The following is a 16,755-nucleotide window of genomic DNA, read 5'->3' as shown; positions in this document are numbered from 1 at the left end:
TCTCGTGTAAGCGAAATTGTACAATATTTGTCCTTTTGTGTCTGGCTTATTTGACTTAGCATAATGTTTTCAAGATTTATCCATGTGTTAATATGTCAACACTTCATTACTTTTCATGGCTGAGTAATATTCTATTGTATGTATAGACTGCATTTTCTTTATCTGTGTATCTGTTGATGGACACTTGGGTTGTTTTTATGATTTAGCTATTGTGAATAATGATGCTATGAACATTGGTATACAAGCATTTATTTGATTCCTTATTTTGAATTCTTTTGGGTATGTATCTAGGAGTAGAATTGCTAGATTATATGATAATTCCATGTTTATGTTTTTGAGGACTCACCAAACTATTTTCCAAAAAAAAATCTTTTTTTAAAGAAACTTGTTTTATGAAGACTTTCTAAGGCATTCAGCTTGGTTCTCACAGAAGCAACAGCTTTCTTTACTTTTGGTCATGTATTTTATCAGTTTCTAGACCATCTAAAGAACTTGGAAAATTACAATATCAAGTTCAACTTGATATTGAACAGGCTTAGAAACATACAATTGATACTTGCTAAGCATGCAACTCAACTGGTAAGACCAGAAGTCCTTGGAACATACTAGAGAGTACCTTTCCAGTAATGAGTCCCAGTGTGCTGTGGGCAACAGCCAACACCTATTACAGAAAACAATGGAGAGTACTGGTTAATCTGGACAGTAAAACGGTGGCCAGTTAAGAGAGTTTTTACCATTCAACTAAATTATCTTTGTCATGATAAAACATATAAAGGAATTTAGAAATGATTGTGATTCTAGGGAAAGAAAACCATCTAAGACTGTTAACATCAATATACTAGTTGGGACTCTAGCAGAAGAAAGGCTGACAGAAAAGGCTAAATAGAATGGGAAGTTGAGCAAGGTCGTCATTTTTGTGTCAACTCTTGAATTTAAGAAAATTCTACTCGATAAATGCAGTGGGTTGATTTTCTTTCCTTACAACTTAATTTAGCGTGGGTGATAAGTGGAGGATAAACAGGGAATACGGAGAGTGTGCCTATTCTTAGAAAATACCTTTCAAGTTAAGATTCGAGACTTTGGGATGTGATTAGAAGGTTTTCTAGCCAGTTCTGAAATTAAATCACCGAGCTGTAGGAGGAGTGCTTTTATGCAGCATCATCCATGCTTATTGGTGACCCAAGTGATTAAAGGTTTGGGAAATTGGCCCTCTAAATATGGGCTAAAGGAATTGGGTTTATTTAGCTTAGAGAGGGAGACTGAGCATGCTGAGGGGGACTTAATAATAGTCTCCAAGAATATGAGGAATATTCTATGAGTGATGGAAAGCAGCTGTTTCCTGTTTCCACTAAGGACTGGATAAGAAAGAATGGAGTTAAATTGCAACAAGTGGGTTTAAGAACTCCTTGGCCATAAAGTTCAAGACAACAAACCCACAAGACCAAAGTCATTTCTCTGTTTCAGAATTTGGTAGCTCACTGACTGTCTTTCTTGGTGGTTTCAATTGGCCTGTTCTTGAACTAGTAAAAAGATATGGAGGACCTTTCACCCGTGTGAGAGTATGAGGTTGTGGATGTTGGAACCTACCAGTGTTCTGTGGCTGAGGAAGCACTTATCTTCTAGTAAGATTTAAAAAGAAAAAAAAAAATCAGAATCTCTTTGCTCCTCTTTGATTTGATTTTAAAGTCAGATAATCTAGATCTACCTTCTCTATAAAGATGCATTTAATTAGATTTGCTAGTGTGCATTTTTTCTGCCCATGTTGTCAATGTGGTCATGAATTTTTTTAAAAATTCCGTATTTTTAGTGAGATTCTGTCTATTTGTATATATACACATATGTGAAAAGTGAAAGTGTTAGTTGCTCAGTCCTGTCCAAATGTTTGTGACCCATGGACTGTAGCCTGCTAGGCTCCTCTGTCCATGGAATTCTCCAGGCAAGAATACTGGAGTGGATAGCCATTCCCTTCTCTGTGGGATCTTCCCAACCCAGGGATCCAACTCAGGTCTCTTGCATTGCAGGTGGATTCTTTACCATCTGAGCCACCAGGGGAGGCCCACATACAAATACACACACACATATAGATGTATGCATACATATAGATGTATACAGACATATATGATATCTTAAGTTATGAGATATATACATATATCTCACAGATACATATTGAAGATATTGATATATAATAGATATATACTTATCAGATGTAATTAATTCAACAATGAAAGCAATGTTTTGTTCTAGACAGTGCATCTAAGTATTAGGTATATGAAGATGAGTAAGATATACACTATGATAATTAGAGCTTCCCATGTGGCACTGGGAAAAGCTGGCTTAACACTCAACATTCAAAAAGCTAAGATCATGGCATCCAGTCCCATCACTTCATAGCAAATAGGCGGGGAAACAGTGGAAACAGTGACAGGCTTTATTTTCTTGGGCTCCAAAATTACTGCAGATGGTAACTGCAGCCATGAAATTAAAAGATGCTTGCCCCTTGGAAGAAAAGCTGTGACAAACCTAGGCAGTGTATCAAAAAGCAGAGACATTACTTTGGTGACAAAGATCCATCATGTCAAAGCTTTGGTTTTTCCAGTAGTCATGTATGGGTGTGAGAGTTGGACCATAAAGAAGGCTGAGAGTCAAAGAACTGATGCTTTTGAACTGTGGTGTTTGAGAAGACTTTTGAGAATCCTTTGGTCTGCAAGGAAATCAAGCCAGTCCATCCTGAAGGAAATCAGTCCTGAATATTCATTAGAAGGACTGCTACTGATGTTGAAGCTCCAGTACTTTGGCCACCAGATGCGAAGAGCTGACTCATTAGAAAAAACCCTGATTCTGGGAAAGATTGAAGACAGGAGGAGACAAGATGGTTGGATGGCATCACTGACTCAATAGACATGAGTTTGAGCAAGTTCCAGGAGATGGTGAAAGACAGGGAAGCCTGGAGTGCTGCAGTCCATGGGGTCGCAAAGAGTCGGACACAACTGAGTGACTGAACAACAAGTGACACTAGTGGTAAAGAATCTGCCTGCAGTGCAGGAGACATGAGAGACGTGGGTTCAGTCCCTGGGTCAGAAAGATCCCCTGGAAGAGAGCATGGCAACCCACTCCAGTATTCTTGCCTGGAAAACTCCATGGACAGAGGAGCCTGGTGGGCTACAGTCCATAGGGTCACAAAGAGTCAGACATGATTGAACTGACTTAGCATGCACATGTTAATTAGGAACAAAGCAAGTACACAAAACATTATGAAATAATACATCATGAAAGAAAGTCAGCTAAAGGAAGAAATTTACAGATGGAAAGGTGAGCTTTGGGAATGTTACAGTTTTCAGTCAGTGAGACAGATGGAAATGCCTGAAAATGTCTTCTCAACTATTGTTTCACCCTTGTTATTCTATGTTGGGTGAATTGTACTGTTTTTCCTGAATTGGATGCATAGTATCTTATTTCCACAACTGGGAGTATTCCCAAGGCAGGAAATCAAATCAAGGTTTGATTTCCAGAGGATATAACTGTTAAGTTGCATCTTGAAAGTTATAGGTATGTCAGCATTAACTACATATATGTCCCACGTGGTATATTTTCATCTTCTCCCAACATTTACTATAATTTTGTTAGAAATATTTGCCTCTGTCAGTGACTGTTTTCTGTCATCTGGAAAGAGGTAAGGGTGAATCGTGATCCAAGGGGACTCTCACAACTCTTTTGGCCTTCAAGAATCCAGCATCAGAGTTGAAAAAATAACTTGGAATTGCTTTGAATCATTTGTTCACTGTGAGGCTTTGGGCAAGTTATTCAACCTCTCTGAGTTTCGGTTTCCTTCATCTACCTGACAGGATTAAATTAAATGAAATAATGTGTGCCAAACTCAGGGCCCGTGTACTCAGCCCTTAAGTCATGTTTCTTTTCTTCCTTTAGTTCACAAAGGGCATCTCTTGTATATGGTAGATCATGATTACCTCTAGATTTTCTGCACATAGTGGGGTTTGTTGCACTTGAGAGGTAGGCTTGTAGAGTAAGGTTAGTCTAAAGATTCATGAGGGTGTCTGAGGTCCAGTTTTATGATTTTTTGCCCTATTTTGTACTTACTTAATCCGGAAGAAGCTCTGATACTTTGGCCACCTGATATGAAGAGCCAACTCATTGGAAAAGACCCTGATGCTGGGAAAGGTTAAAGGCGAAAGGAGAAGGGGGCAACAGAAGATGAGATGGTTATATAGCAACACTGACTCAATGTACATGAACTTGAGCAAACTCTGGGACATAGTGAAGGACAGGGAAGCCTGACATGCTGCAGTCCTAGGCACTGCAAGGAGTTGGACACAACTTAGCGACTGAACAACAATCCAGAAAAAAAAAGTCTACTATAATGCCAAATTTCCTAGGAAGTGTCTGCTGTTGGGCTGCTTGAAACCAATGATGTGCACACATGGGAGGAAAATGCATTGTAAAATCTGAAGGAACACTATGCATTTTTGTTTTACAAGGTTTAAAGGAGCATAAATCAATTTTCTAGATATGCAGGCAATCCTATTAATAGACATTGATTAAGTCAAGTGCTGTGCTTTGAAATGATATCAAATTGAAGATCCCAGCCCTGGCAAGGTTTATGAACTTGTTGGAGAGACCAAACACATAAACATGAAGCAACCACATCACGGTTAGACTCAATCTCAGGAAGTAAATATAAAGCAACAGGGCTTGAGCCCGTAAGTACTGAGGAAAGGCAGGATACAGGTTTGGGTAGGGATTTAATATAGTTCTTGGAGACTTAGACTCGTGGTTTGACTGGTTCATAAAACACTATCATTTAAAGACAGACAGAAAGTTTTTTTAAAAAGCAACTTAAAATGTTCACTTCCTATAGAAACCTAAGAACAGCCTGCAGTTGCTCTTAACTTATTTGAAATAAATGCATCTTTCTAAATTGTTAGCGTTCAGGCTGATTTCCTTTCAGACTCTCCCTCCACACCATGCCAGACTGCTCCTGCCCAAATTCGTTCTTTGTCTGCGGGATGTGGAATATCCTTATAAATCATAACAAGTCACAGGGAGAGTAAAAATCCCAGCTAGAGACTTACCTCCAAAGTTGAGGCATGTCCCATATTTTATTAAAATGGCGGTGGATTTAGGAACCAAGATTAAGGCCTTTGTCTCTTTATTTGAAGAAGATTTATATTCAGAGCCTTCCGAGGGTGAGCCCGGATCCTCTGACCTGGACTGGTCCTCTGGTCCCTCCCCACATCCCAGCTCCCCATATGAAATACGGTCGGGAAGCAGAACAACAAAACCATTAACTTAATAGCATAGAATTTATGGCTGAAATCTTGCAAAGCTTGTGTCAGCAGAAGAAAATAATTACTGTCACTTTCTTTGAGACACTTGGCTTTATGGTTCCTGTCACCTTTATCAAAACACATGGCTGATTTAGTAGCTCTATTTTTCATGGCAAATGGCCTGGTGTTACTTTTTTATGCATGTGGCCGTGCCCATGAGATGACAATACTTGGGTAGACTGGAGTGGGACTCAACTTAGATAGTGAATTGGGATACTGTTAATAGTGTGGGTTTAGTCCTGCTGTCAGTATGCCAGTTGAGCTTTTTCTCTTGCCCTTTCCTCCTCTAGATTCTCAAATCCAAAGATTTAACATCTCCAACCCAGCGCTACATCGATAGCAAAGTCGTGAAAACCAGAGCAGAGGGCGAATGGCTCTCCTTCGATGTCACCGATGCTGTTCACGAATGGCTCCACCATAAAGGTGACCACTGCTCTCTGTTTTCCTCCTTTGATGTTCAGTGATCCTAAATTATTTACAAAGCACTGGCAGGTGGAGGGGTATTAGATGCCCAGAAAAATGACCTCCTCGACTTCATGTTTTCCAGACAGGAACCTGGGATTTAAAATAAGTTTACACTGTCCCTGCTGCACCTTTGTGCCATCGAATAATTACATCATCCCCAATAAAAGTGAAGAACTAGAAGCACGATTTGCAGGTAAATGAAACTTGGGCAAAGGAGGTGGGGGAGGGAAGGCCTCTGTCGATAATCTTCTGGGGGAATGAGGTCAGTTTGCGTGTGAAAATGAGATTGCAGTTGTTTGGTCATTTGGTCAAAGCTATCGTTGGGGTAAGATCCATGAGGGCAGAAAGGGATTGGTTTCCAGTTTACATTGCTCAAAGCATAGTGATGACTTGGCAATACTAATTGACAGACTTACCAGCCTTCCAGACTCTTAAAGAACCTGTTAAGCCCTTCATTCTTCATTTAAGCAAACCAGCATTCCCTCAGTGCTAATGTTATAGAAGAAAAAGATAGCATGCATTCAAGTACATCCATTGATAATGCTCCCAAACCCAACATCAGGAATCCACCACTGGATTTCTCAGAAGGACGTCGCCTCCTGCCACAGCCTCTGTAACTAACCTGATCTGTGTCAGAACACACCCCCTTTGCTGGCTGATGCCCAGTATTCCAAGTGGCTTCCTTATCAGGCTTTCATAATACGTTTGTAAACACAGAACAGAGTTTTAGTTGCCCCCCCCCCCCAGTCTTGCTCACCTTTTAGTGAATTAGCCAAAAGTCAAAGGGGATGAGGAGATACCAAGGGTTCAAGTCATGTCTTCCACTAGATTACAAGTCATTGGATGATGAGAGGAGCAGAGGGTCTGGACCAATTGCGGGTGCAGCCCTTGCTCCATACCACCAGGTTAGGGAGCTGATCGCCCTTCCCTAACTAACCCCACCGGGGACCTCCATCCCTTGGCCAAAGGCTCCAATGGCCCTTGCTCATGGAAAAATTCTCCCAGAAGTCTAGAGATTTATTTCAGTCTCTAACCTAGTCATGATTCTTGAGAAGTACAGAGATTAAATGCTTAAGCTGGCAGTCTCTTGAGCATGCTCTGGGAAGCTCGGGTTTCTCCATCTCAGATGGAATCAGGAAAGTGTTGAGGATGCCATAAAAATCAATGAAAAAGCCCTTTCTTCACAGCTTCCCCAAACAGCATTAGGTAAGGGTGACTTCTGTTTCACTTGAACCTCATTCACTGCAGTTTAGTGTGAGGCTCCGTTTAGGTTCATGAGGAAAGTCTTTGAGTTGACCAGTCCTGGGAAGAGAGGCACCCAGCGGGTGACAAGGCATGTTCTATAGCCGTGTCATCAGTCGTCGAAGGCTTGGGCACAGCCTCCGCTGAGGACTGACTGAACTACTGAGAAAGAGTGCCCTTGGACTAGAGGTCAAAGACTCCTTCTGTAGTGACTTTCATAACCAACTCGCCCTGCCTTGGACACTGAGCTGCCTTCTGACAAGAGCCCCATTTAGCCGTGTTCCTTGTCACCGGTACTCGTCCCATCCGTTGCTGTGGGGAGTGAGCCCACTGCTGCTGCTGCTGTGTGGTCATCACTGCTGTTTGTGGCAATAGACAAAGGGGGGAAAAAAAAGGTATGGCTGATTCTACTTGATGAAGGTAAAGCTAAATGTTTATTACCCGAATGCATTTTTTCAAGGTATTGATGGCACCTCTACCTATACCAGTGGTGATCAGAAAACAATAAAGTCCACTAGGAAAAAAACCAGTGGGAAGAGCCCACATCTCCTGCTAATGTTGTTGCCCTCCTACAGACTTGAGTCCCAACAGTCCAACCGGCGGAAGAAGCGTGCCCTGGATGCAGCCTATTGCTTTAGGTAAAGGAAATAAAAAGAAAACAAAAAAGGAATTGTGTTTCTGTTTAACTCCTATCCTGCCTTCGCCTTTTGTTTTACTGAAAATGGACTTGAACTGTAACTCGTTGCTTAAAGCCAGGGATAGAAAAATAGAGCCATCGTATTTTGAAACACCAGAGGTTTGAGCAGTTATTTCTATGCTGTCTTCATCAGTTCTTTAACAACAAACCCACTATAAAGGGAGAAAACTAGCCCCTTGAGTTTCACCCCCACCCCAAGTCTCTCTGAAGCACTTTGAGGCTGAAGGAGAAAAGGAACTCTCGACTCCCAAAGCAAAGATAGGTTTATTTGAGGAGCGTGATGGTGGCTCCCTAACTGGGGAGACTCGCCATCTGAAGGAGCCTTTCCTCTCCCTGCAGGGTGTGCATGCATGCGTGTGTGCTAAATTGCCTCAGTCCTGCCTCAGTTCTGTGTGATCCTATGGACTGTAAGCCCGCCAGGTTCCTCTGTTCATGGGATTCTTCAGGCAAGAATACTGGAGTGGGCCACCATGCCTTCCTCCAGGGGGTCTTCCCGACCTAGGGATTGAACCTGCATCTCTTACATCTTCTGCATTGGCAGGCAGGTTCTTTGTCATCCATGCCACCTGGCAGGGTACCCATGGTCAGATCTCCTTCACAGACAGTAACAGTGATGAGAGAGATAGAATAAAAGTGCTATTTTTTGTGTCTTTGGCTACAGAATACGAGAGAAGGGGGAGTAACATAAATTTATCTCCTATTCCCACATGAGTTCATGGAGGGAAAGTGTGAATGTCCTTCTGTGGTTTCTTAGTGAGCCTGGTAAGAGAAAGGCTCTTTCTTTATGTCATGAGCTATGGGGTGGTGAGAGGTCCTCACTGATAAAGTGCAAGAAAAAGAGTGTTTTTTGTTTGCTAGAGCCAGTGGTTGCACTAATAAGCAAGACTCTGTGTTTCTTGATCTCTGGTTTATCCCTAGATCCAGGGCCAGGAAATGAAATAAAGGATTTTTTCTCAAAGGAAAATGCCTGAGATGGTTCTCTGTAAATAGCTGTTGTACTTCATTTTGCATTTGAAAAGGCAATAGAGGCTGGATGGTAAAACGGTGCTTTGTAGGTTGGAAGGGGCTTGGTCTCCGTCTGCCACCTTTCTGCTTATGTCTCATCCTTCAAGGGAAGGGTTTGGTTTTTGAGGACACAGGTAAGAGGGTCAGAGTATAGAACTCCCAAGGGAAAGCAGTCCAGCAAAGCACCATCACACTCCATTATGAAAGTCTCTGAGATTGCTGTACAACCATTAAAACCTTGTCTGTGATATATGCTCATATATGTATGTATGAAAGTCACTCAGTTGTGTCCGACTCTGTGACTCCATGGACTGTAGCCTGCCAGGCTCCTCTGTTCATGGAATTCTCCAGGCCAGAATACTAGAGTGGTAGTTGTTCCCTTCTCCAGGGGATCTTCTCAACCCAGGAATCAAACCCAGGTCTCTTGCATTGCTGGTGGATTCTTTACCAGCTGAGCCACCAGGGAACCCCAATGCTCATATTTATTTGTTGAATAAACAAATGAGTCATTTCTCTGGTTTGGAATAAGGGACCTGGAGTGGGACGAAAATCAGCTTTAAAATCTCCGTTGCTCTTTCTTTTATCAGAAATGTGCAGGATAATTGTTGCCTACGCCCACTTTACATTGATTTCAAGAGGGATCTTGGGTGGAAATGGATTCATGAGCCTAAAGGGTACAATGCCAACTTCTGTGCTGGAGCGTGCCCATATCTGTGGAGCTCAGACACTCAGCACAGTAGGGTAAGTATAGGCTTTACTTGTCTCTTCATTCTTGGGCTGCTGATTGTAACTGCTGATAGTTTTACTGAATAGCCTGGTGCCCTTTTGTCATCACACATAAATGGATGCTGGAGAAACCCTTTTGAATGATGAGAAAAAATTCGGGCTGTAGGTGAACTCAGAAAGCAATACTTATGAGTTTAGACAGTAGGTCTGGCCTTTCCAATTAGCCTGTAAGCAACCTGAGGACAATTTTAATTTTCTCTTTGTTTTAAGTTCTTAACAGCTGTAAGCATAAATAGGTGGAATCAATATCTTACTAAGTGTCAGATACTGTTAAAATGTGCAGGGACCCAGTTCTCTAGCTGAAAAAAGGATGTGTTATCACCCCAGTCGGGGCTATCATGCTAGAAAGAACACTGATGACTTCAATAGATGCTTTGGTGGACTGATTCAATGTTGTTGTTGTTGTTCAATCAGTAAGTCATGTCTGACTCTTTGCGACCGCATGGACTGTAGCCAGTCAGGCTGTCTGTCCATGGGATTTCCCAGGCAAGAATACTGGAGTGGGGTGCCATTCCCTTCCCAAGGGATCTTCCTGGATCAGGGATCGAACCCACATCTCCTGCATTGGCAGGCGGGTTCTTTGTCACTGAGCCCCCAGGGAAGCCTGAGTGATTCACTTGCTTGCTTGTTAAGTCGCTTCAGTCGTGTCCGACTCTGTGCGACCCCGTGGACTGTAATCCTCCAAGCTCCTCTGTCCATGGGATTCTCCAGGCAAGAATACTGGAGTGGGTTGCCATGCCTTCCTCCAGGGCATCTTCCAGACCCACAGATCAAACCCGTGGTTCTTAAGTCTCATCTCCTGCATTGGCAGGCGGGTTCTTTACCACTAGTGCCACCTGATTCACTAGTGTATGACAATTATGAAATTATTTAATTTCTTTGAACCTCAGTTTCTTATCAGTAAAAAGAATAAAAATTATTTTTTTGAAATAATAATGTCCAACTCTAGATGTGAAAAACATAAGATGATATATGTGACAATGATTTCAAAAATCAGTATCCCTAAGTCTTTTTGAATATAACCTAGAATAAATGAGAATCTGAAAATTTTATTAAGTTACTTTGATGAGGAATGAAGTCTCATTCAGAAGTCAGGTCCCAGAGTAGATGCCATGAGTTTCCAGCCCAGATTAACCAAGACTTTTTCTGTGTAATGATGATATTTTTCCAAATGCTTCTTTCCTGGTGCCTCGTCGTGTAGAATTTTAGAGGTGGAAAGGACTTGATAAGTTATTTTGTCCCACCCTGTGGTACTATCCATAAAACAGATAAATAACAAAGACCTACCATACAGCACAGAGAACTGTGCTCAGTATTCTCAGTATTTTATAATGACATATAAGGGAAAAGAATTGGAAAAAGAATATATATACACACACACACACACACACACACACACACACATATATATATAAGGTTGACCAAAAAGTTCATTCAGATCTTTCCATAACATCTTAACCCCAGTGATTTTTTTTGGCCAGCTCAATACATATATATGTATAACTGAATTACTTTTCTGTCCATCTGAAACTAACATAGCATTTTAAATCAACTGTATTCAAGAAAAAACAAAATAATCATAAGATAAAATACAAAAAATGGGTTATATTGTCCAAACCATTCATTTTTCTAAAAAAATCAGAGTCTATATCATGTAGATGACTTACCCAGGATCAAACCAAAGCTTAGGACGCAAGACTCCTGGTTTTATAACCAGGCCTGCATCTGCTCTGTCTGGGCTACACACTGGGGTTATGCCTCTGTAAATCTTCTTATTAAAGGAGCATTAGAAAAATTGCCTTTCACTGCAGGGTAGGAAAATGAATCCGCTGCCAAAAAGAGATCGCATAATGCGTTCAGCTGAATTCGAGAGTTTGGGGAATATCCATTATTTTGGACAATCTGTCTTAGAAAATTCCTCTTGTATTCAGTGGAAGAATCACGTGTTGGTGGAGGATAAAGTCTATTTATTGATAAATGCTTACGTCCACAAAACTTTCAGTTGACAAACACGGCCCCCCTTCCTTCAGATGTTTTGCCGACTACCCTGGAGATTTTTGGCTCTCGGGACTGACCACGTGGTTGGCCATGTGAGGGAAGCTTGCTCCTGCCTGTCCCTTTGTCTGAGCTCTCAGGCCAGGCTGTTTCAGCTGGGCTGTGGCAGCAGTAGCCGTAATGTGGGAAGGCCCAGTTGCCAAGTAGAAACATAATTCTCCTTCTTGATACACAGAGGGAGTGTGTGAAGGCTGAGACCATGCTTGTTTTTCAAGGAGAGAGGAAGAATCACTGTCATGATCACAAATATGTGGTTTGGACAGTTACCCAAAAAGCCAGAGGTAGCTTAATAAAGTAGTCAGTGTTGGTGTGCTGAACAGATTTTCTGTCTTAGGCTGAAAATGTTGCTGTGGATCTCGAGGAAAAGGTCACTTGCTGTTTGACTAACACATTAATGGCATCCTTGGAAAGGTCTCTTTATCATCACTGAGGATGCGCCATACTTCTGTTGGTAGAAGTCATGTGCTCTTTTGATAGAGGACAGGGTTAAAGGTACAGCACAAACTGTAGAACTTCCTTTTCATTCTGTTTTCAGACTGGCTATCCACCCCTCCAACTTACCAATTACCATTTACCACATGAAAAGTTAAATGGAGGGTTGATTATCATTATTATGTTTTTATTATTAACATCATTGTTATAAGCAAAATGTAACCAACTGGATAATTAAGAACATAGATTGTTTCTGAGGGTATTTTTTCACATGCTTGTATTTATGAAGCAATGACAAATGAAAAAAATTTGAACTTTTTTTTCTTTTAAATGAAAATTTTAGGTGACATTAAATTGGCCTGAGAAGACACTTAGTGTAGAAATATTTCACACTGCAGACAGGTGTCTTTTGCTCTACCTAAGGATAGATTAGCATTCTGCTAAGAATTTTAATAAAGAAAAATTTATTCTCTTACTTATTTGTGTATTTGTTTCTTCACCTAGCACATGAGTCTTATTTTGTCCAGAGAAGACTTACTAGGGCTATAAGGTTTAAAAAAAAAAAAAAATGAGGTGTGTAGAGTACCTGACTCAAGGGAACTCTTCATCGGGTGGGAATTGAAAATATCTACTCATGAAACAACTTCAGTTATGAAGCAGTGTAGTGCTGGCTTGTGCTTAGTCACTCAGTCGTGTCCGTCTCTTTGTGACCCCATGGACTGTTGCTCACTAGGCTCCTCTGTCCATGGGGATTCTCCAGGCAAGAATACTGGAGTGGGATGCCATTCTCTCCTCCAGGAGATCTTCCCAACTCAGGGATTTTCCAGGTCTCCCGGAATTGCAGATGGATTCTGTAGCTCAGTTGGTAAAGAATCCACCTGCAATGCAGGAGACCCCAGTTCGATTCCTGGGTTGGGAAGATCTCCTGGAGAAGGGAAAGGCTACCCACTCCAGATTCTGGCCTGGAGAATTCCATGAACTGTATAGAGTTGCAAAGAGTCAGACATGACTGAGCTACTTTCACTTCACTTCACTTCACTTCTTTACCATCTGATCCACAAGGGAATCCCAAGAATACCGGAGTGGGTAGCCTATCCCTTCTCCAGGGGAACTTCCCAATCCAGGAGTCAAACTGCATTGCAGGCAAATTTACAAGACCAAATGCCAAGTTTGGTATTTGGACCTAGTTTTCTGAGGGCCTGGGAAGTGCAGATAGCAAAGCTATGCTCAAAGTAAAGACTCATTGGAAAAACTGGAAAATCTGTTGAATGAGCAATTTTGTCCAATGTATGAAAAAAGGATTCTGTGAAAATGATAAATTCAGGGATTCTTGGGGACGCCTCCCCATTTGACTATAATTGGAGAAAAAGTAAAGTGTAAGCCCCAAATCATTTAAATTGCCTACTCAGTACTGGAACTGATGACATTGTGCAGTGGTTCTATTTAAAAATATCTGCCTTAGTTTTTTAAGGAATCTCCACACTGTTCTCCATAGTGGTCAGGATGGAGGGGACACATGTATGCCTATGGCCAATTCATATTGATAATTCATATTCATATTGTATGCAAAAACCATCACAATAATGTAAAGTATTCTCCAATTAAATAAATAAATTTAAAAAATAACTACCCTTATTTTTGTTTGGGCCTTTCCTATGTTTTCTTTCTTCTCCTGCGTTCTTTCAGGTTCTCAGCTTATATAATACCATAAATCCAGAAGCGTCTGCTTCCCCTTGCTGCGTGTCCCAAGATTTAGAGCCGCTCACCATTCTCTACTACATTGGCAAAACACCCAAGATCGAACAGCTTTCTAATATGATTGTCAAGTCTTGCAAATGCAGCTAAGATTCTCAGAAAAGTGACAAGACGATAATCGCACGATGATGATGGTGATGATGGTGACAAAGGCAATGTTTGTAACAAGAAAACACAAGAGAGCCTTGCTTCATCAGTGTTAAAAAAAAATTGAAAAAGCGGTACTAGTTCAAACACTTTGGAAGTTTGTGTTCTGTTTGTTAAAACTGGCATCTGAAATGAAAAAAAAGTTGAAGGCTTTACTCTATATTTTACCTACTCTGTAAGTGAGAGAGACAAGAAGCAAAACCTTTTTTTTCTTAAGAAAAAAATAAACACTGGAAGTATTTGTTAGTGTTAATTATGTGAAAGAAAAAAAACAAACAAACAGGAAAATCCCGTTCAGTGGAGTTGCTGTACATATGTTCTTATCCCATGCCTCACTTGATTTTTCTGTATTGCTATGCAATAGGTATCTTTCCCATTCTTACTCTTAGAGTTAACAGTGAGTTATTTATTGTGTTACTATATAATGAACATTTCATTGCCCTTGGAAAATAAAACAGGTGTAAAAAAAGTGGAGACCAAATACTTTGCCAGAAACCCGTGGATGACTTAAGGAACTTGAACTTAAACGGGCCAGCAAAAAGGTCATATTAACAAGATGAAAGATGCGAGTGAGATCTATTATATGACCGAGCGAGTCTGCATAAAGAGAAAGACCCTGCAAATACATGCTCTGTACCAACTGCCCGAGGAAGCTTCTTGTAAGGTTCAAAACTGAAAAGCCTGTTAATAAAGGAAACTTTCAGTCAGATTAAGTCTGTAAGATTTTTTTGTTCTCTTTAATTGTAAATGGTTCTTTGTCAGTTTAGTCAACCAGTGAGACGTTGAGATGTTTAGATACGTACTGGTCAAACTTCAGACCTTAAAGTATTGCTGTGTAGCTGCGCTCTAGATTTTTCTTTCGTTTCGGTGTATGTAACCATACCTATATTATTACAATAGATGGGTATAGAAGCCAGTATAATTGGAAACACAACTGCAGATCTCTTTTGCAAATGATGAAATCAAAACATTAACTACTTTATGTGTAATGTGTAAATTTTTACCATATTTTTTTAATGTTCCATAGTAACACCAACTCTGATTTAGATTGGACTTAAATTTGGGCTCTTTCTCATGATTGTTGGGAATTGTGTGTTTCCTTTAGCTGGCCAGAACTTTTGAATAAAGCCCCAGTATTTCGACTTGCACTACAAATACATGTTTGATAGTATTTGTTCCACTTGTGCTTGTTCATTGTCCATTATTAGACATAAACTACCTGAGTCCACTTGTCCTTTTTTTTTTCTTTTATAAAAAGACATAGTTTTCCTTCATTTTCTAAGCATCATTACTAATCAGTTCAGACATTAACAAGCTTCTATTTTAGGAAAATTGGGGATTATAGATACATAGATAATTGAAGTGAAATGTTTTAGTTTTAGCAAGGGCTTAAGGATCTGACTGGAACTCAGAGTCTTAGTGACTGGTTTAAGAAAGGTGTCTCTAACTTGGTTTAATCAGTATTTTCACAGAATTCTGCTGTTTAAAAAAAAGCAGACAGATCACAGGAAACAGCTTTTCCTTTAATCTAGTTTTTAGTGTTCAGGGAAAAATGGAAAGATTAACATTTTAGTTGATGGTTTTAAGGAAGAAAAAATAAACCCATGTCAGCATAAGTCATTTAGTGTATTTCACTGAAATTAAGGTTTTTATAGATGTTCTTTGAAGGTTGAAAAGGCACAGGGCAAATTCTCCCATGATCAAAAAGTCCTTTCTTTCCTCTGAATGTGACTTACCAAATCAGAGGCTAGAATTTACCTTGCTGAAATACATGATTTGCTACATTTTTGCAGAGGAGGTAACCTTGGGTTTGTAGGATATGTCAGTTTGTCAGTTGTCACTTATTTAGCTTTAGAATAATCATTAATAGTAAGACAATGGAATATTTGCAGTTTTACCTAAAGAGCAGCACAGTGAGGTGTGAATCCAGAGTGAAGTTGTTTGATATAGAATTTTTCTTGGAATTTCCTGGCCATTATTAAAATGACAAATTGGATTTGTTTGAAAACTGGAAAAGCAAGAGATAGGATGCCACAATACCAAACAACCTTTGGATTGGGTGAAACCCAATCCCAGATTGGAGTGTGTTGATTTTTTTTTTTCTCTTCCACTTTTCTATTCATTCTATGTAAATCACTTTTATTTCTGCAGGTATTTTCTTTTCAGATAGAATGACATTTTGTTTTGTATTATTTTGTCTTTCCTCATGAATGCACTGATAATATTTTAAATGCTCTATTTTAAGATATCTTGAATCTTTTTTTTTTTTTTTTAGTTTGGGGGGTTCTATAAGGCCTTTATTTCCCATAAGTAAATATTGCCATGAGACGGGAGGGAGGTGGGAGGGAATGGGGAAAATGTTAGTATGTGGGTGGGATGGGGCTACAGTTTTTCTGTGTTAAACAGCAATGCAGTTTTATGGTTGGCATGATTTTTTTTTTTTAAATGGAACATAAGAATAGCTGTTTTGTATTTTGATGACTGATTACGCTGTATTTTAACACAATGTATGTCTGTTTTTGTGGTGCTCTAGTGGTAAATAAATTATTTCAATGATATGTCGATGTGTTTTTCCTGTCCATTGTGGAGATCAGAGAACGCTTCTAATGCAGAGAGCGTAAACTCAAGCTAGAAAAGTCATACCAGCTTTAAGATCGTGCTTTTTTTTTTTCTCTCAAAGAGGTTCAGTCCAGAGATGTCATACTTTATAGTTCAAGAGCCAGGATGTATCTATCAAAGCCTGAAGAAAGCCCTGTGCAGTCTTTTTATTCCCTTGTTTATTGCTATTTGGTAATTGTTGGAGATTTAGTTTCCATCCAGCTTGACTGT

At 40.1% G+C, this 16,755-nt stretch overlaps 1 protein-coding gene across 3 annotated transcripts in view; it reads left to right on the top strand.

Annotated features, from left to right (window-relative positions):
• Positions 1-16,484, top strand: part of TGFB2 (transforming growth factor beta 2) — a 92,094-nt gene extending 75,610 nt beyond the window's left edge. For 2 of the 3 annotated variants that reach the window (XM_070474503.1, XM_070474504.1), the window contains 5 exons: positions 5,633-5,765; positions 5,890-6,000; positions 7,510-7,687; positions 9,339-9,492; positions 13,711-16,484. In XM_070474503.1, coding sequence (XP_070330604.1) covers positions 5,633-5,765; positions 5,890-6,000; positions 7,510-7,687; positions 9,339-9,492; positions 13,711-13,869 — 735 coding nt within the window. In that variant the 3' untranslated portion in view covers positions 13,870-16,484. The remainder of the gene's footprint in view (positions 1-5,632; positions 5,766-5,889; positions 6,001-7,509; positions 7,688-9,338; positions 9,493-13,710) is intronic. The other variant, XM_070474505.1, reaches the window with a different exon arrangement.
• The last annotated feature ends 271 nt before the right edge of the window (positions 16,485-16,755 follow it).

Source organism: Odocoileus virginianus, chromosome 11 (genome assembly GCF_023699985.2).
Source record: "Odocoileus virginianus isolate 20LAN1187 ecotype Illinois chromosome 11, Ovbor_1.2, whole genome shotgun sequence".
Taxonomy (NCBI): Eukaryota; Metazoa; Chordata; class Mammalia; order Artiodactyla; family Cervidae; genus Odocoileus; species Odocoileus virginianus.
This window is presented reverse-complemented; position numbering and strand designations above follow the sequence as displayed.